The sequence below is a fragment of the Cynocephalus volans genome, chromosome 6 (genome assembly GCF_027409185.1).
Source record: "Cynocephalus volans isolate mCynVol1 chromosome 6, mCynVol1.pri, whole genome shotgun sequence".
Classification (NCBI taxonomy): Eukaryota; Metazoa; Chordata; class Mammalia; order Dermoptera; family Cynocephalidae; genus Cynocephalus; species Cynocephalus volans.
Window position 1 is genome coordinate 103,445,056 of NC_084465.1, and position 20,493 is coordinate 103,465,548.

At 46.0% G+C, this 20,493-nt stretch overlaps 1 protein-coding gene and 1 pseudogene across 1 annotated transcript in view; one reads left to right on the forward strand and one right to left on the reverse strand.

Annotated features, from left to right (window-relative positions):
* USP7 (ubiquitin specific peptidase 7) overlaps positions 1–10,647 on the reverse strand; it is a 64,478-nt gene extending 53,831 nt beyond the window's left edge. Inside the window, exon 1 of the mRNA XM_063099367.1 lies at positions 10,498–10,647. Within this exon, the coding sequence (XP_062955437.1) occupies positions 10,498–10,573 (76 nt within the window). The 5' untranslated portion in view covers positions 10,574–10,647. The remainder of the gene's footprint in view (positions 1–10,497) is intronic.
* LOC134381278 (small nuclear ribonucleoprotein E-like) lies at positions 1,097–1,367 on the forward strand (annotated as a pseudogene).
* Positions 10,648–20,493: the final 9,846 nt, after the last annotated feature.

Sequence of the window (20,493 nt, forward strand, 5' to 3'; positions counted from 1 at the left end):
CAAAGGGGGTGGGGTGAAAACTGACGCCCTACAGGGTGGTACTCAGCAGAGCCTTCTTTTTTTTTTTTTTTTTTAATTTTTATTTTTTTCCTAATTTCTTTGAACGATATATATATATATATTTTTTTTTAATTTTATTATGTCGATATACATTGTAGCTGATTATTGCTCCCCATCACCAAAACCTCCCTCCCTTCTCCCTCCCCCCCAATCAGCAGAGCCTTCTAATGGTGCCATCTGGGGGACCTAACGGAGAGCAAGCTTTAGAAACCTTTGGGAAGTCCGACTTTGCTGCAACATCCAAACATGTATTCAGTAGGCTCATCTCTCTGAACAGAACACAGGGCAGCTTGGGTGTTGTCAAACTGGCCTGGCACAACACATGAGGTGTGACTGCACTGGGGTCATACGCAAGAGGGCCACGTTACAGCCTGTGGGATTATAGGATTAGTTTATTAACTGTAACCCAGAAGTAAATAAAATCCAGAATCCACTTCTTTCAACGGAAGATAATTTAGTTGTTTATAGGATAAATTGTTAAGGCCGCCTACAGTGATGAAGTATTGCAAAAAAATTTACTTTAAGAACTGAATACGCATGCACACAGCATTCATTCAAAGTGTGCATGTAGGCTTTTAATACAGACAATTGCTATTTCACGCAAAAGTCTGCTCGGTTACCACGGGTGGAATGACAAAAGTTACATCTACAATAGCGATCAATCCTCTCTATACACTTTCTTTCTTTTTTCAAAAGATGACCAGTAAGGGGATCTTAACCCTTGACTTGGTGTTGTTAGCACCACGCTCTCCCAAGTGAGCTAACCAGCCATCCCTACATAGGGATCCAAACCCGGCCTTGGTGTTATCAGCACCACACTCTCCCAAGTGAGCCATGGGCCGGCCCTTCCCTCTATACACTTTCTATGAACATGATCAGTTTCTGTAACTCTTTTCTCTTCCCATGTATGTGTGTTCTAAGTATATCTGCTGAAATATAATTTTACATTTGCTGGATTTAATAAAGCGTGGCTTGTATTTTTCTATGTCTATGAGAGTACTTCAAAAAGTTCATAGAACATTCAGGAAATTCCACTATGGCGTACAGTGGTCAGGGCCAGATAGTGCAGGTGATGAAGCAACCCATCAGCCTCATCTCCAGACCCTGCAAAATAGACCCTGGATTCAGGAGTGGCTCCATGAGCAAGTGAACATGCGGGTAGAGGGCTGTATCACTGCTTTTGATGAGTGTATGAACCTCGTATTAGATGACACAGAAGGGGTTCGTTCTAAAACAAGTCAAGAAAATGACTGAGTCAGATCATGCTAAAAGATAATATTATTCTGCTACAAAGTCTTTCCAACTAGAAATGACTAATGAAATGAAAAATTTGGGGGAAGGCAATACAGTTTGTTTTTTTAAATGTCTTTTTTTGGGAATATGGTTCTAAAACATTTGTTCCTATTGTTTTGACTACCCTTATGTTATTACCAGATGATAATAAATGCTGTGGGATTTTTACTTAAAAAAAAAAAAAGAAAAAGAAAACTCATATTGTCTTTTAATCTATTTTTCCACGAGCTTTCTGAAGTACCTCACATTTTATTTCACTTCTTATATAATTTGTTTGCACTGTATTACTACCTGATGGACTGGAAGTTAAAGGAAAAATCTTGGTCTTTCACCACATATAATTTGAGAAGCCCTGTTCTGTAGGGTTCATCAGAGAACCATTTATCCACAAGTTTCCAATGCTTTTATTCATTTTAACTTGCTTTTACAGGACACACTGTATCTTTCCAACATTCAGTGGGACACTAATGCTACCAGAAATGCCTTCTAAGCAAGAATCCAACCAGATTGGTCAGGCCAGCACTAGCCAGTAAAACTTTGTATTGATGTTTCTTTTATATGTGCACTGTCCAATACGGTGGCCATATCAGCTCCTGAACACTTGAAATGTGGCAGTTGAATGAGAAAATTCTTTTTCATTCAATGAGAAATTTGTTTTTATTTAAAAACTTAAATCGCTGCATGTGGCTGGTAGCTACCATAACTGCACATTACAGGGTTAGACCCTAAGAGTATTCTCACCCCATGTGTGAGTCCCTTTGTCCCAATGTGAAACAGTGGCTTTCTGAAGAAATGTGGGTCAACAATGGGAAGACATCTCAGTCTGTGCACTTCAGGACCAGCAGAAGGAGGAGTCTGGAGTGCTCTCAAGAAATGTGGAATCCTGGCTAGGGCAGGTAGGCTACTGCATCAGGATAAGCAGCCTCTTGGCCGGGAATGGGGGTCAGTGCAAAGGGTGGACCACCAAGGAGGCCCCAACAATCCTCACTCCACCTGCTACTTTGCTAAGGACATTCTCAAGGTCTACTACACCCGATTTATTCACACTCTACAAGCTCAAGACATTAAGGACTGTGAATCATTTGGGGAGAATAAGAGTCTAGGATGGTTATAAAACAGCAACATAGATTTGAGAATGTTTTTAACCACTTTACTCGCAGTTTGACTGAACAATTTCTCCTCCAAACTAATATAAACTAGCAACTAGAAGAAGCAAGCACTTCAAAATTACCTACTCTACACTATTTAAAAAGAGGAGCTGGACTGCGTAACTACTTAAACATGTCAAGGAGAGTTAGACATTCTTGTTTTAAAACAGCAATTGCACAGGGTCAATTAAAAGTCCTGAAATATAATTTATTCCCCAAAGTCATATTGATGAAATGTCCTTGCAACTCTTGATCAATGGCCCATAGCCTTTTTATAAGGGTCTGTAGAGTAGCAGGATTTGCCTGGCCTATAAATTCAGAACAATACCACCTGGTTTCCCTTAAAAACACCCCCCTCGAGCCTTTTTTTTTTTTTTTTTTAAAGTGGCTGGCTGGTGTGGGGATCCAAACCCATGACCTTGGTGTTACAAGGCTGTGCTCTAACCAACTGAGCTAACCGGCCAACCCATGTCTTTCTCAAAGTACTGTGAATTAGGCAGGAGGCACAGCTGAGAAAAGTTAGATTACCACCCAGACAACTGTGGCTACACCCTGGGGTGTGACTGTGCTCTGCGGTACAGGTTACCCTACCAAACGCACACAACATGCTTTCCAAACCCAATGCCAGTTTAACAACTTATTGCGAGAGCTAGACCTTCCCTGGTCGATATTCTGGAGGTCGGTACATAACACAGGACACTGCCTTCCTAATGTCAGTATGTCAGGAAACCTTAGTCACTGGCATTGAATCAAAACCCAGAGACCTGGGTTTTCGAATGTGCCATAAAAGGCAGGAAAATCACATAGAACTGTCCTGGTTTCACAAAGGGGCCTCCTTCCAGACAGCTTTAAGATTCTCAATAACCCAAAAAGAATGAAGGACCACCACCTTGAGATCAGGACCCAACTCTCACTCCCAGGTTTCAAATACTTATGAAGTTAAGCTCCTGTCAATCAGATAACCTGGGCTCCTTGAAAGGACACCTGAGCATCTCTGTGGCTATTAACAGCTGTGACCTCAGAACAGTGGTCTCCACACCTTAAGGGCTACCTAAAATCCAAATTTGCTGAATACAGTAATAGGCAGAGCACAGTGAGAGCCCAGCCCCCACCAGTGAGGCAACAAGCGACGCCCCCCCCATGGTAACCCGTGTGGCCTGAGCTATGCCCAGCCCTCCTTGGCAGAACAATGTAGACAACATGGCCACTACTTCCTAGGGTACATTCACTGAGATGCCCCTCTTTCATTTCCATTTTGGGTTCTTGCTCGTCTCACTCTCAGGGGTGCTGTCACTGAGTTCTGGAAGCAGCTCTGCTCTTGTCCACTTCCCTACATAAGAAACTTCCTAATTACTTATGCTGCTTCCAACTCCCAAATAAAAAGTTTAAATTACCAACCCTCAGAAGTAGACCTGCTTCTCTTCCAACAATTTCAACACATGTGACTTCTCATTAGCTAAGGCATGTTTTTGTTTGTTTTGTTTTTTTTAAAAAAATGACCAGTAAGGGAATCTTAACCCTTGGCTTGGTGTTGTCAGCACCACTCTCTCCCAAGTGAGCTAACCGGCCATCCCTGTATAGGGATCTGAACCCATGGCCTTGGTGTTATCAGCACCGCACTCTCCCAAGTGAGCCACGGGCCAGCCCAGCATGTGTTAACTTACTAGAAAAATGGCGTAACTGACTTTCTTGCCTACACATGACACTTAGAATCCTGCTTCCTCCAACTTCCCTTAGCTCAGAACAAGTAGTTTATGAAGCAGGTGACATTCAACATTTAACTCTATCACAGTACAGGTTAAGAAATACCTTGTTATTGGGCCGGCCCGTGGCTCACTTGGAAGAGTGTGGTGCTGATACCACCAAGGCCACGGGTTCGGATCACATATAGGGATGGCTGGTTAGCTCACTGGGTGAGCATGGTGCTGACAACACCAAGTCAAGGATTAAGATCCCCTTACCGGTTATCTTTTGTATTTAAAAAAAAAAACCTTGTTACAATGCTTGTTCACCAGCGTAAAATTTCTTTGCCTTGGAAATCAAGCAGAAATATCCAAGCTACATATTACTCATCCAAAACACCAGACACAATAACAAAACTAAGTTCTAAGAAAACTCAAAAGAAACCTTCAGTAATTTATGAAGGTCTATCCATGTCCTCATCTGGAAAACAAGCTTTTCCCTCCAAAAGGATCCAAAAAATACCTCTCATTACATGACTTAAAGCAACATACGTTAAAAGCAATAAAAGTGAATTAGCGTAATCAAAGCAATATTGTTTTATGACTTCAGCGTTCTCATTCACAGGGCCACCTTGCCAGCCAGCCATCTCCTGGATTACTGTTTAGCCTCCCACTAAATTTATTTATTTGTAAAATAAATTTAACAAAAAAGGAACATAAGATGATCATCTTCAGAGAAAACAACCCAACAAGAGGAAGACAGGTAAACCAATGTCCATCCTACAGGCACGGTAGCAGGTGGCCAAAAGGTGCACGTGGCTGTTGTACAAGTCAAGTGGCTGTGGTGACTAGAAAGGGTTAGGGGAAAGGTGGCATGTGAAGGGGATCTGGAACCACTTTCCTGGGGTATCTGTCCTGTTTGCGTCCACAAACGAGAGGCTGCTGCCAACTACACAAGTGCGTGTGTGCTGAGAGCCAAAGGCAGCACACAGGCCATCCTGAGGACCCTGGCTGTGTGACTTCATAGAGTGAAGGCAGAACACCCGAGTCCTTTTAAGCAGGGCAGTGACAGAATAAAGCACGCCTGTGGTGCTCAGGCAGGGTGGAAGGCGCGACCAATAAGGAGGCTATTGCAACAGTCCCAGCATTAGGCAACAAGGGCCTCGTTTAAGGTGGTGGCTGGAAAAACCCAAAGGGCTTGGTAACAAACAGGATGTGGGGATCCAGGGAGAAGAATTCAAGACTAACTCCCAAAGCCTGGCAGTTCGGTGACCAGGCTTCCCTGCTACAACCCAATTCTCAATTTCACCAAACTTATCATGATTAAAAAGCTCTAATAGGGGCTGGTCTGTGGCTCACTCGGGAGAGTATGGTGCTGATAACACCAAGGCCACGGGTTCGGATCACATATAGGGATGGTTGGTTGCTCACAGTGAGCGTGGTGCTGACAACACCAAGTCAAGGGTTAAGATCCCCTTACCGGTCATCTTTAAAAAAAAAAAAAAAAAAAAAAGCTCTAATACCAGTAGTGCTAGTATCAGGGAAGCTATTTTTTTTTTTTTTTTTTTTTTAAAGATGACCGGTAAGGGGATCTTAACCCTTGACTTGGTGTTGTCAGCACCACGCTCACCCAGTGAGCAACCGGCCATCCCTATATGGGATCCGAACCCGTGGCCTTGGTGTTATCAGCATCACACTCTCCCGGGTGAGCCACGGGCCGGCCCTATCAGGGCAGCTATTGAGTTGACCAAACTTCAGTACCAATGTCACAATGCAGCACCAAAGCCACTCTCAACTACTATTATCCATTTAACTCCTCTCAAAATACTCCACCTTTAACCTTAAATCCCTATTTAGGTACATCAAACCCAGGAATTCATGAACAACACTGCTTAGACAGAGGACAGTTGTTTTCTCCCCCCAGTCCACATCAGGATATAATTACTGCAGGCCATTTTGCATACCACTGATAATCAACTTGCCCCACCTGTGGTGCATCTGCTCAGCTTTATACTTAACCTAAGTATATTTCTTCCTCAGCTGCAAAGGTCTTACCATCACAGCAACACCATGTACTGAACGTCTCCTATGCTCCAAACTCAGTGGCCAGCACTTTAGGTATGCTTAGTACCAGTCTCACACAGCCTTGGCAAGCAGGAATGGCCTCCTTTTCCGGCTACCAGGAGCTTAAGCAATGTGCATGAGGTCACACCACAATTAAAAGGCAAAATCCAGATTCCTGATCTTAAGCCCATACTCTCTCAGCCACCGCACTGACCAACCATGGATTTTACCTTAATGACCTCTTTCTCCCTTTCCAAAAAACCGATTCAAGAAAAAAAAGTTAAGTATACTTCCCAAATTTGTTGGTATCAATCATTTATCTGATTACAAAAGAAACAATAATGACAAAATTAGCATCCTGAAAGAATCAGGGGAGCTGAAGCCTGTGGGGAACAACTTTCAATGATATCAAAACCTGACGGGCTCACATCAGACAGTTATTTTCTAGGTTTGGCCTAATTTCTTCCATACTGGGTTTCTCTATGTTGATGTTCACACTTTGTAGCTTTGCAAAGAATCATTTTATGAACCAAAGCCGATGTAAGGAGAATCAAAATCCTCATGTTATCTGATTTTATCTTGTTACAAAACAGACAACACAAGCTTAGTTTATCTGGGTGGATGTGTGCAAGAGAACTCTCTAGCCATTCCCAAACATGCTTTATAGCAGAAAGTCAGTAACTTGAAACTCCACCTGTCCACACAAGTTTGGAAGAACAAGAAACCCACCACCATGCCACCCCCGAACAAAAAAGAAAAGTCAGCCATCAATTTTTTTTTCAGAAGCCTGCAGTTGTCTTGATCTCCTGCTAGCAGCAGTCTGGGTGCTGTACAAAAGTCCAACTATCCCATTTGTCTCAGAGATTACACTCTGAAAGAGAGTCCACTCACATGGGAGAAGAACCACACCAGGGAAACGACATCAGAGTTTTTACGTCTGTGCTAGCCAGTCCATGTGGCAGACGCAAGGCGTCAGGAAAACTTCCTGTTGATTCAGCAGAGTATACACAGACCAGATTATCACCTCTCCCAGTGTTCAGAGGGCAGAGTCACTCCTTCAGCCCCTAGGCCTCTGGGGCCACTGAAGCTAGTGAACAAACTGCCAAGCAAATTTATTCCTGGTCCGACCTAACATTCCCACCATCTCCACACCTCCAATTTGCCACCCAGCTTGAAACATGCAGTTGGCTGATTCAGGCCTAACAGAAAGCATGTGGTTACAACCCCAAAGAACTGCCAACGCCCCCCACCCACCCACGCAATCTTTTCCCTCTCTGCACTTCACCCTTCCTAACTGCTAAGAGGGCAGTTTTAAAATAACTAATCCAGAGCATTGCTATTCTCCAGTGGATATGCAAGGACTGTGCAGAGTTCAGGCAAAAAAGCAAATGAAACTCCACTAGAGTGAGGGAGGAGGAAAGCAAACTAACATTGACCTATTGATAGGGAAAAAACCACCAACCGAACCAGTCTCCCAGCCTCCTTCGAAACCACCCTGCCCAGGAGGGCGGGCAGGATCTCCTAATTTACAAAGGCCTTCATTTCCTCAAGTGGGTCAGAACCCTGTCAGTATCCAGCTGCTGGTTCTATAGGAATCAAGGTGAAGACACTACACAGGTGCAAGCCACTAGCTCCGAATGGGATCCCATTCACAGCCTGGCATATAAAGCTGACCAGTCTAAATGATCGCTAAGTTCCACCATTCCGGCTTTTTAGAAGAGGTATTCCATCATTCTTCCTGACCCTAAGCTACAACATGTAAGCCTAGCACTATAGTTTAGGAGTGGAAAGGCTGACACAGATGGCCTAAAACATAGGCAGCTTTTTAAACCACACACCTGAAGGGTGACAGGGTCCTACTTGTCAACAACCATCATGTGCCCTTACAAGACAAGGTACCTTCTAGATACTGAAACTAGGACAGAGGCCCACTCTGAAGAAATGAGCTTAAGTTTAAGGAATCAGCATGAGTAACTAAAACCTATGCCATCGAATTTGAGATTCTGGTAAATTTATAGATGAATGATCTTAGGGTTATCCTTCCAATACAATCTTCGATATAAACTAAAACTTCATGAGAAAAGTAGCCTTGAGGGGCCGGCCCGTGGCTCACTCGGGAGAGTGTGGTGCTGAGAACACCAAGGCCCCGGGTTCGGATCCCATATACGGATGGCCGGTTCGCTCACTGGCTGAGCGTGGTGCTCACAACACCAAGTCAAGGGTTAAGATCCCCTTACCGGTCATCTTTAAAAAAAAAAAAAAGAAAAGAAAAGTAGCCTTGAAAGCATGCAGGGACCCCAGCGAGGGAAATTCTGAAAATTCTTCCACTCTTCAACACTCTCTATGTCGTTTAGCCAAGCCCTTGAAACTTGTGGACATGAATATTTTCCCAAAGATACAGCTGTGTATCAGAAATATGCTCTGCAGTGGTGTCCATGTTTATTATTTCTCACTAGTGTCTGAAAACTTAGGAAATCGATGTGCTCATGTTATCGGATTTTGGTCTTGACCAGGCACTGTTAGAAAAGGAAACTGAAAAACAACCTTTTTTGTAATGCTTTAGATGTGTTGCAAAGTACAGCACGAAAGGAACACACAAAATTCTCTCAGCAATGTATTCCTTCAGCTATTTGGTTTAATCACACATGCCAAACTCTTTGAGAAGTTACTGCCTTAGGCCGGCCCGTGGCTCACTCGGTAGAGTGCGGTGCTGATAACACCAAGGCCACGGGTTCGGATCCTATATAGGGATGGCCGGTTTGCTCACTGGCTGAGCGTGGTGCTGACAACACCAAGCCAAGGGTTGAGATACCCTTACCGGTCATCTTTAGAAAAAAAAAAAAAAAAGAAGAAGAAGTTACTGCCTTGATGGGGCCAACTGGAATAGACAGCTAGGTGCTTGGCATGGACTCTGCTCTCCTGTCCCCGCTTTACCGCCACTGTAAGTACCACTGGTAATTGCCTTCTGCAGGCATCTCAGCCACTTTGCTGCTTGCAATCTGACAAGACATTTTTTTCAGTGAACGTTCTATTATGGGCAGTAAGTTATTCACAGAGGAATACCAACCAGTGTTCCCACCAACCAGTGTGCAGTGCCCCAAACATACAGCCATCCGGCAGGACAAATACTGCTTTACCTGAGCTTCCTTAGAGCGTCCATTCATTTACGCAACTCAAGACGTCTTGCCAAAAGCAAAACTAGAAGAAAACATTCAATACCCTGCTCATTCAGTCACCCCCCATTTGCCTCCTGCCAGTCTGATCCCTTAAAAGTAGGTAAGGAAACTATTTTTTAAGACCATGTTGACTTTGACCTTTTAAGTACTTTGAACCACGAGAAATAAAAAGTGCCTTCCAATGACCAACTCGGCTTGAGACAGGTAAGATAAAGGCCTTTCCCTTTAATCACACCTTTATAACCAAGACCTTACATCTTAAAGTACAAGCCTTGGGAAAGTCCTGCCACATGGGCAGAAAACTGAGTTACCTTTACAGTCAGGTTTGGTTCTGATGTAGTAGCCACGTGTGGCGGGACTTTCACGGAGTTTCAGGCACACACCTGGCCGGATGCTGACTGCACCACGAACAGCCAGGTACCAAACTCCCCCAAAAACAGGCAACTTAGAAACCAAGAGGACCTGGGTCCGAACTCTGGGCCTGTCCAAAGGCTGAGAACATCTGCGTTTATCGCAGGTGTTTTCAAAATTCAGCCCGACGCTAGACAGTGCTGTTAGAAAGCGACTCGGGGGAACGCTTGCGAGCCCCTGTGGGCTCTTCGGGGGCGCACAGCAGCAGGTGCGGGCGAGCCCCGGGTCCGAGGAGGTCTCTCTCCAGTCCCCTACGCTTACCAGCCAGAAGCAGGCCCAGCGAGCCTGGCTCCGCGGCCGGCGACAGAGGACGGTCCCCGGGGCCCGCCTCCCACCCTGGGCGGTGGGGCCGGCGCCAGGAACAAGACAGCACCTCCGTCCCTCCGCGGCTGCGGCGCCCTAATTTTTAGCTCCGGGCGCTTTGTGCCGGGGCGGCCGAGCACCGGGCGGCCGCGAGATGCGGACAATTCGCCGGGCTGGGGTCTCGTCGGCCGCCCGCCCGGCATGACGGTGCAGCCTCGCGAGGCCGGGGCGGCCAGGCCGAGGCCAGGCAGCCGCCCGGGCCTGGTTAAAGATGGCGAGCCCCTCGCGTGGCTCCCGCGGCTCCCCCCGACCACAATGAAAGGCGCCCCCGGGCCCCGCCGCGGAGGCCGCGGGCCTCACCTTCCATTTCCATGTCCTCGGGCTCGCTCAGCTGCTGCTCGCCCGCTTTCTGCTGCTGCTGCTGCTGGTGGTTCATATCGGTCGCGGCCTGGGCCTCGCCTGCGGCCGGGGGCCGGGGCTGCGAGCCCGGCGGGCGGGCGGCGGCGGCGAGCCGGGGCGGCGGCGGCGGCGGCGGCGGGGCGGCCTCCTCCTCCTCCTCCCGCGCGTCGTCGGCGGCGGCGGCCCCGGGGCGGCCCGCGGCGGGCGGCGGCGGCGGCAGGGAGACGCGCACGTACTTGCTCGCGATTCGCCCAATCTCGGCGCCGAGGCGGGCGGGCTGCAGGCGGGCCGGGCCGGGCGGCCTCGTCGCTCGCTGCGGCCGCCGCCGCCGCCGCCGCGGGGCCCGCCTCCCGCCGCCGGGGCCGGGGCTGCGGGGCCGCGGGCCGGCCGGGGGCGGAGGGCGGCCGGGCGGGGGCCGCGGAGTCAGCCCCGCCTCGGGCCGGGCGCGGCGGGCGGGAGGCCTGGCCGGGCGCGGCGGGCCTGCGGGGCCAGGGGCCGGCGGGAGCGGCGGCGGCGGCGCGGGCGGGCAAGGGGCCGGCTGCGCTCGGGGCGCTGCGGCCTCCGCCTCCTCGGCGTCGTCGTCGGGGCTCCGGCAGCGGACGCGGCGCCCGGCGGCTCGGCTCGGCTCTCTCTCAAAATGGCGGCGGCGTGAAAATGTCACATCCGCATGGGGGCCCGGCGAGCGAGCGAGCGAGCGGAGCGGGCGGGCGGCGCAGGCAGCGGGCGGGCGGAGCGGCGGAGGCGGAGCCGGGGGCGGCCCGCCCGCCGCTGCCTCCCCGGCCCGCCCGCCCCGCAGCGCCGCGCCCCTCGCGCCCTGCGCCGCCGCTCGCGGCCGCCCGAGCCTGGAGCTCTTCGGGAGGGATCGCCGCGCCCGGGAGCCAGGAGTCGGGTCCGAAAAACCGTCCCCCCGCAGAGTTCTAGTACAAGCTGTGCCACCCTGGGCAAGTGCCGGATATTGTCCCAGACTGCTTAAAAGACAGTCCGCCGCGGAGCGAGTGGTCCTCGCGCACCAGCAGCAACTGTTACGATCATTACATTATTATCCTCGCCATTTACCGACCTGTAAGTTTTCACTCAGCATGTAACGTTGGGGAACTTATTTTCTCACTGTCAGTCCAATCCAGCAAAGTTTAGTCCCTCCAAACCAACCCCAGTAGATCCTCCCTGGACATTAATTTATTTCCTTCCTATCAATTCAACCTGGCTAAGATTATTCACCCAGGACCTCCCTATTCCAGGAGATGTTCAGAGAATATATCTCCCGTCCTATCTGATCTGATCCTTGAGAAACAGGTGATCAGGGTCTCAACTTTTCCATGGTAACCACGGAAGTGTGGGTGAATAAGGAAATGAGGAGAAGGATATACATCTCCACAAGTCTCGAGGGAGAATATAATTTTGCCCTAAAAAGGCCAGGAGATTGTGATTCCTGTCACACTCTCCATCTCCCTACCTCCTGTCCTTGCATTTCTCTCTAGTTTATGTCCCGTCCATCTCCCCAGCCCACCCCCAAAGAATGTTCTGTTCACTATATATCACACATACCTGGGTCACAGCAAGTGCCCAATAAAATTTGGTTGAATGAATACATGATTCGAGTGTGCCTGGACTCTTCCCCCCCACCTCACCAAGCATTTCATACACTTGAAAGTATTCCACCAGTGAACTTCCTGCCAGACCCCAGAGGTGAGCAGAAGAGAGTGCAGGAGTTACTTCCCCAGGAACGGATCCCACCCCCTGAGTCACCCCAGAAATCTGAAGAGGTATTGTTATTCACCTGAGTTCTCACAAATGCTAATGAACAGTTCTCAGATGCAAAAGAATTCTTCTCTCTGGAACTCCGGAGACTTGAAGGAGGGAAGAAAGGAAGAGGTAGCAGAAGGTGATAAACATGCCTTACCGATTCACTAGCCAACCTAACCTTCATCTCTGGGTTAAAAAGGATACCTTGGGGGCTGGCCGATTTGCTCACTTGGGAAAACATGGTGCTGGTAACACCAGGGTCATAAGTCTGGATCTCCATACCCGCCAGCCACCAAACAGAAACCTTGCATGATGGATAAATGATAAATTAAATGTGTTATACCCATACAGTGGCAATAAAAGAGAATGAGGCACAGATACATACTACATGCAACATGGATGAACCTTGAAAATATTAGGCTGAAAGAAGACACAAAAAAGACCATATCTTGGATGATTCCAATTCCATGAAATGTCTACAACAGGCAAATCAATCTGTAGAGACAGAAAGTAGATTAGTGATTGCCAGGGTCTGGAGTATGAGAGGTTTAGGATGGGACTGCTGGTAGACATAGGATTTCTTTTGGGGGTGATGAAAATATACTAAGATTAGCTTCTGGTGATGGTTACACAACTCTGTGAATATACTAAACAACCTTTAATGGTATGCTTTATTTTATTTTCCTGCAAATTCTGTAAGCATAATTGTCCACTTTATTTATTTATTTATTTAAAGATGACCGGTAAGGGGATCTTAACCCTTGACTTGGTGTTGGCAGCACCACGCTCAGCCAGTGAGCGAACCGGCCATCCGTATATGGGATCCGAACCCGGGGACTTGGTGTTATCAGCACCGCACTCTCCCGAGTGAGCCACGGGCCGGCCCAAGCATAATTGTCCACTTTAAATGGGCCAATTGTATGATACATTAATTATATCTCAATAAAAATATTTTTTGAAGGCTATCTTGCAAAAGACAAGATGAGTGAGGAAGACTACCCAGTCACTCCATCTCTGTACCCAGTTTACTTTTTCATGGAAGTTACCACTATTCTCAATAATGCAATGATCTGTTTGCAAAGTGTGGTATATCCATTTCTAAGAGGTCCCCCATGAGCTTCAGCCCTCATGTCACTTCTGTGGTTATATTCCATGGCAAAAGGGATTTTACAGATGTAATTAAGTTTTCTAATCCATTGACTTGAAGGTAGGGAGATTATCCAGCTGGGTCTAACACAATTATATTGGGCCTTTAAAAACAAATTGTTTTCTTTGGCTGGTGGCAGAAGAGAAAATCAGAGAGATGCATCAGAGAAGAGGAATCCATCAGTGAGATGGAGGAGGCCATTGTGGAAGGAACTGAGTGGCCTCTAAGATCTAAGAGCAGGCCCCAGCCAACAGCCAGCAAGAAAAAAGGGATCTTAGAACCGAATTCTGCCAACAACCTGCATAAGGCTGTTTTCCCAGAGCTTCCAAATGAGAGCCCAGCTCTTGGTTTTGGCATTGGCCTTGTGAAACCCTAAACAAAAATCCAGTTGAGCCCACCTGGACTTCTAGTCTATGGAACTATAAGATCATAAATGGGTGTTGTTTTAAGCTGCTAGATTTGTGGTTTTTTTTTTTTTTTTTTTTTTTTTTTAAAGATGACCGGTAAGGGGAACTTAACCCTTGACTTGGTGTTATCAGCACCACGCTCTCCCAAGAGAGCCACGAGCTGGCCCTTTTGTGGTAATTTCTTACACAGCAGTAGAAAACTAGTACACATAATATCCATTTCCCCTTCTAGAAGTCCCTTGAGGGAAAAAACTATCTTATTCACAACTCTGTCCTTAGCACCTGGCACGTAGCAGATGCTCAGTGAAAATTTGAATGAGTGATTCTACCTTGGCTATGTTTACTAAACTGCCTGCTAGGAGCTGGGGGCTGTCTGGGACACAAAGTAGGAATGATGGTGTCTGCTTGTTTGAGAGGCCTCTCATATGGAATTAGTAAGGCAGAGTCGTTCTTTGCTTCTTCCTGCCTGGCCCACATCTTTCACGGATTAAGAGTTCATTTCTAGGCCACCACAGCTACTAGAACAGCAATACCAGTGCCCGTGGAGGCCTACTAAAAAGGCCCATACTCAATTATTCCAGAGGGCTCTGCCATTCTGTTTTCTTCTTCTCCTGGTGGAATTATGTCTGCATTAGATAGAAAGTCCATTTGCACAGAGAAGGGGTGTGTGTGGATGAACTCTGCAGAAGAACTGAATCGCTGAGTAATGCCTGCCTCCCTGGAGGATTAATGCCAAGATGCCTCCAAAGGACTAGGAGAGCTCCAAAGGAAAGATGACTTAGGGCACCCTTGCTGGTCACTGCCCATTTTTAAAAAATTCATAACCCCTACTGTGGTTTGGAAACTGGGGACCTAAGGAAGAGACAGAAAACTGGGGAGACAGGAACTGCCAGAGAAGCTGACTTGTCATTAGCTAGAGCCAGTAAAGTGCAGGGAGGGGCCACCCTATCATTACTCTGAGCAAAACATATTTTGCTGTTCTCAGGCCCGTGCCATGACTTGGCATAAACAGCAGGTTGGTTTTTCTTCTCTAGAACCAAAATATTTATCTACCTGGTCAGGGTCTGAAATAATTTAATGGAAGTGTCAAAGAAGAAATGGGAAACAGGTTTTTTTTTTCTCCAGGATAACTAAATTCTTAAATAATCCATACCTGGAATGATGACCTAATCCCACACCACAAGGTTAATGATATGGATTTGGGTTTAGAAGAGATAAGGGACTTAGCCAAGGTCATGCAGCCAAGGTCAGCAGTTTGGGAGGGTAAGGGGCTTTAGGATTCTGAGCCTGATGATCTCTGTTCCATACAGTGTTTTGTAAACTTGAACTTGGAAGGTTTGTGTAACCTCTTTGAACTCAAGGCTCTTATCAAGGAAATGGGCAGGACAGTTTCTACCTGCACTGATAAAACTTCAAACACTTCAAAATTCAGAGGTTGTGAGATGGTTATAAGAACAAGGGTAACCACAAGATCAAGGGTTCGGGTCACCATACCAGCCAGCCACCAGAAAAAAAAAAAAAAAAAAGAACAAGGGCAGAACGAGATGAGACCCCAGCCCCCAGTTCCTAACCCCATGATCCATCAGGCTTTCACTCAGATCTTTTCATGGTTTGAGTGCATGCTATGTGCCAGGGGCTATGCTGCCTTGGAGTTAAATGAATAGAAAAAACCATGGCTACAGGATGATGGCTAATTAAAATGAAGTCACGTGACTAACTTTCTTCTGGGCCGTGCTTTTGATAGAGCGACTGGCTTGGTTCAAATATTAACAACAAAGATGCAATAACGAACATGGGCAGCCTCTTTTTTGTTTTGTTTTTAGAAAATTAGTCAAGCTGTTACCTACTTCTCTTGGTCGGTCAGACCCTCTTAAAAGGCTAAGAATATGGGCCGGACCGTGGCTCACTTGGGAGAGTGTGGTGCTGATAACACCAAAGCCACGGGTTTCGGATCCCTGTATAGGAATGGCTGGTTCACTCACCTGGGAGAGCGTGGTGCTGACAACACCAAGTCAAGGGTTAAGATCCCCTTACTGGTAAAAAAAAAAAAATTAAAAGGGTAAGAATATTGAACAATGGGATCTTTTCTTTTTCTTTTTCCTTTTTTTAAAAAATCTTTTATTCTTCTGATATCTTTTCAATTATGTGAATTAAAAAAATAATAAAGCGCTCAGTTAAATAACATCACAAGCCATCGACTTGTACTAATTTAATTTTCACAACCCTATGAGGCAGGTTCTATTATTATTCCCATTTTATGGATGAAGTAACTGAGGCACAAACCTGAGGTTAACTAGCTCAAGCTCACACAACTGGTAAAAAAGGAGGCAGAACTTTGAGCCCAAATTTGAGCCCAGGCAGTCTGGCTCCATATACCACAACAGAAAAATATTAATAAGAGACTCACTTTAAGGGCAGGCCTGTGGCTCACTTGGGAGAGTGTGGTGCTGATAGCACCAAGGCCGCAGGTTCGGATCCCTATGTAGGGATGGCCAGTCAACTCACTTGGGAGAGCGTGGTGCTGACAACACCAAGTCAAGAGTTAAGATTCCCTTACTGGTCATCTTTTCTTAAAAAAAAAAAAAGAGAGAGAGAGAGAGACTTACTTTATACTCCAAATGTGAAATACCCCTCCATGATTAAAAGTATGAATTGGGAATTCCATAGTTTTACAACTGTGTTGGCAGTATTTTCTCGTCCACCTTAGCTGGAAAACAGACACAGGCTATCTTTCAGCAGAACTGCTCTTGTATCATGCAAAATCTTTTTCAGGAATTATCCTTCGCTTAAAACATAGCCACTTTAATTTTATTTGGCCAATATTATCCTAGAAGTTTGTAATATTACCTACATTCTTGACGTAATTTTCTAAGCATAAATCATAAGTCGGATAATAAGTAAGTGCTCACAGAACCAGGTAATGTGCTTTGTGTGGATATACTACTTAATTCTCACAACCAGGTAAGAGCAATAATGATCGCTAACGTTTACTAAGTGCTTTCCACGTGCCAGGCACTGCTCCAAGGGCTTTTTACATTAATTCACTCATTTAATCCTTTCAACAACCCTGTGACATAAAACTGTCCTGCAGTCCTCTTTCAGGTGAGGAAATCAAGGCACAGTGAGGAAAGGTGCTGAAAAGTCTCAGAGGTAATACATAGCAAGGTGAAGTTTCCTCAGTATAAGTTAAATTAGAATTAAGTTAAACATGGGAGAGACACAGCATTTCCACTCTTAAGTTTATACAATGGGCCCCCCATATCCATGGGCTCTGCATCCATGGATTCAATCAACCACAGATTGAAAATATTGGGGAAAAAAATCACATCTGTTCAGAGCATGTACAGACTTTTTTCTTGTCGCTATTCCCTAAACAATACAGTATAACAACTATCTACATAGCATTTACATTGTATTAGTTATGATAAGTAATGTAGAGATGATTTAAAGTGCATAGGAGGGGGGCTGGCCGGTTAGCTCAGTTGGTTAGAGCACAGTGTTGTAACACCAAAGTCAAGGGTTCAGATCCCTATACTGGCCAGCCACACACAAAAAAGTATACATGAGGATGTGTGTGCAAATACTAAGCCATTTCAGGTAAGGGACTTGAGCATCCTTGGATTCTGGTATGGGGGTGGGGAGGTCCTGGAACCAATTTCCCACATATACTGAGGGATGACTGTACCTAAAAGAATTGAAAACACTTATTCAATTGGTGGGTTAGCTCAACTGGTTAGAGCATGGTATTGATAACACCACAGTCCAGGGGTTTGATTCCCTATACCCGCCAGCCACCAAAAAGAACCAACAAAAAAAAAGCCACTTTTTCAAAAAAAAATGTGTACATGCATGTTCATAGCAGCACTGTTCACAATAGCCAAAAGGTCAAAAAAACCCCAAATATCCATTGACTGGTGAATGAATAAACAAAATGTGGTCTTATTGTATAATGGGAGATTACTCAGCCATAAAAAGGAACGAAGTACTGACACATGCTACAATACAGACAAATCTTTTTGGGGGGGGGGAGGTGATAAAAATGTTCTAGAAATTAATAGTGGTAATTGTTGCACAACATAGTCAATGATTACTAAATATCACTAATGGTAAATTTTATGTGTATTTTGCTATAAAAATATAGCAAGGTAAGGATTTGAACCAGGGTTCAAATCTCCCTCCATAGCCTATGCCTTTGGGCTGAGCCCGTGGCTCACTCGGGAGAGTGTGGCGCTGGGAGCGCCGAGGCTGCGGGTTCGGATCCCATATAGGGATGGCCAGTTTGCTCACTGGGTGAGCGTGGTGCTGACAACACCAAGTCAAGGGTTAAGATCCCCTTACCGGTCATCTTTTTAGAAAAAAAAAAAAAAAAAAAAGACATAGCCTATGCCTTTAACAACTATCATGCTTTATATTCTGGTAGAAAGCATTACTGTATTATCTTCATTTTACAGAAGAGAAAACTGAGGCACAGCTAGGAAATAGTGGAAATAGGGTTCAAACTTAGCTCTGTCCATCACAGAAGCCAAGGTACCACATTCTGCCTCCCAACTCCAGTGAGCTCCATGGGCTATACCAGGGCTTCTAGACCTCCCCTATATTGACATGTAGGCTGGATAATTCTTTGTTGTAGGGGTCTGTCCTGTGCGTTGTAGGATGTTACCCACTAGATGCCAGTATCAACCTTCTGAGCTGTGAGAACCAAAAATGTCTCCAGGGGCTGGCAGATTAGCTCACTTGGGAAAGTGTGGTACTGATAACACCACACTCAACGGTTCCAATCCCTGTACAGGCCAGCTGCCCCAAACAAACAAAAACAAAGTCTCCAGAATTGCCACTGGTTTGGTTATTCAATGACTCAATTTACTTTTCTGTTCATAACTTTAAAAATAATCTGCTGACCTGAAAAAATGAAATTCTTTTCAAAGATTTGACAATTGAGGGCTGAGACAATCTATGCATTAAAAGTAAAAATCAATAGGGCCGGCCCGTGGCTCATTCGGGAGAGTGTGGTGCTGATAACACCAAGGCCATGGGTCGGATCCTATACAGGGATGGCCGGTTGGCTCACTGGCTGAGCGTGGTGCTGACAACACCAAACCAAGGGTTGAGATCCCCTTACCGGTCATCTTTATAAAAAAAAAAAAAAAAGAAAAGAAAAAAAAAAGTAAAAATCATTTAAAAACTCTGAACCAGGAGCTAGTGGGTCAGCTCAGTTGGTTAGAGTGTGACCTTATAACACCAAGGTCATGGGTTTGGATCCCCGCACCGGCCAGCTGCCCCCCAAAAACAATTTTGATATGGAATCGATGAATACACACATTGGCAACAGGTCAAGGCAGATTCTTTATATAACAGTATAAATTCAGAGACTATTGAAAGGGGCAACTGGGTTTTATCTGCCAGAAGGGAATTTAAATTAAATTAATTAAAATGGCATCTGATATTGAGGTTGACTGAGTCTCAGTCTCTGGTGCTAAGAGCAACCAACAGGCTCAAGGACACCAAGACCCCTGTTGTGTTAAAGACCATTATACATACACAATGTTTATTGAGCACTTACTATATGCCAGGCACCCTAGTGAGTATTGTACCTGGCATGTTGTATTTTACCTTTATACAACAATTCAACGGGCCGGCCCGTGGCTCACTCGGGAGAGTGCGGTGCTAATAACACCAAGGCCCCGGGTTCGGATCCCATATACGGATGGCCGGTTCGCTCACTGGGTGAGCGTGGTGCTGACAACACCAAGTCAAGGGTTAAGATCCCTTTACCGGTCATCTTTTAAAAAAAAAAAAAAAAAAAAACAATTCAACTATTAATCTCATTGCCCATTTTGTACAGCAGCTCACCCACAAGCACATAAGAGCCCAAATTTGATCCAAAGCAGTTTGGCTCAAGCTTTGCTTTTAGCCACAATACTCTACACAAGAAGACTGTTAACAGCAGTTTCTCGTGAGGAATGGGAGTAGAAACTGGGGGGTACAAACTGGGGGTACAAATGGGGTACTCTGTCTGTGTTTCACTTTACACTTTTCTACAGCGATCAGCAAACTACAGCCGTGGGCAAATTCGCACATGCCTGTTTTTGTAAATAAGGTTTTATTGGAACACAGCACATTTCATTCATGCATTGCCTGTGGCTGCTTTCATGCTGCAAAGGCAGAGTTGAGCAGCGGCAATGGAGACCGAAAATAAGGCCCACAAAGCCAAAAATATTTACTATCTGGCACTTTACAGAAAGTTTGCCAAGTTTTCCGACCCCTGCTCTACTGTTTGAACTTTTTTTTTTTTTTTTAGCATGTGCATATAATACTTTAAAAGAACATCTGGAGGAAACATGAGCCAAAAATATTGCATTAAAAGAGCTGGATGGTTAGCTCAGTTGGTTAGAGCATGGTGCTGATAACACCAAGGTCCAGGGTTTGATCCCTGTACTGGTCAGTCACAAAACAATGTACGTGTATATATACAGCACATTAGAAACTCCAGGGAGGGCTGGCCCGTGGCTCACTCGGGAGAGTGCGGTGCTGATAGCACCAGGGCCACGAGTTCGGATCCCATATAGGGATGGCTGGTTGGCTCACTGGGTGAGCGTGGTGCTGACAACACCAAGTCAGGGGTTGAGATCCCCTTACCGGTCATCTTTTTAAAAAAAAAAA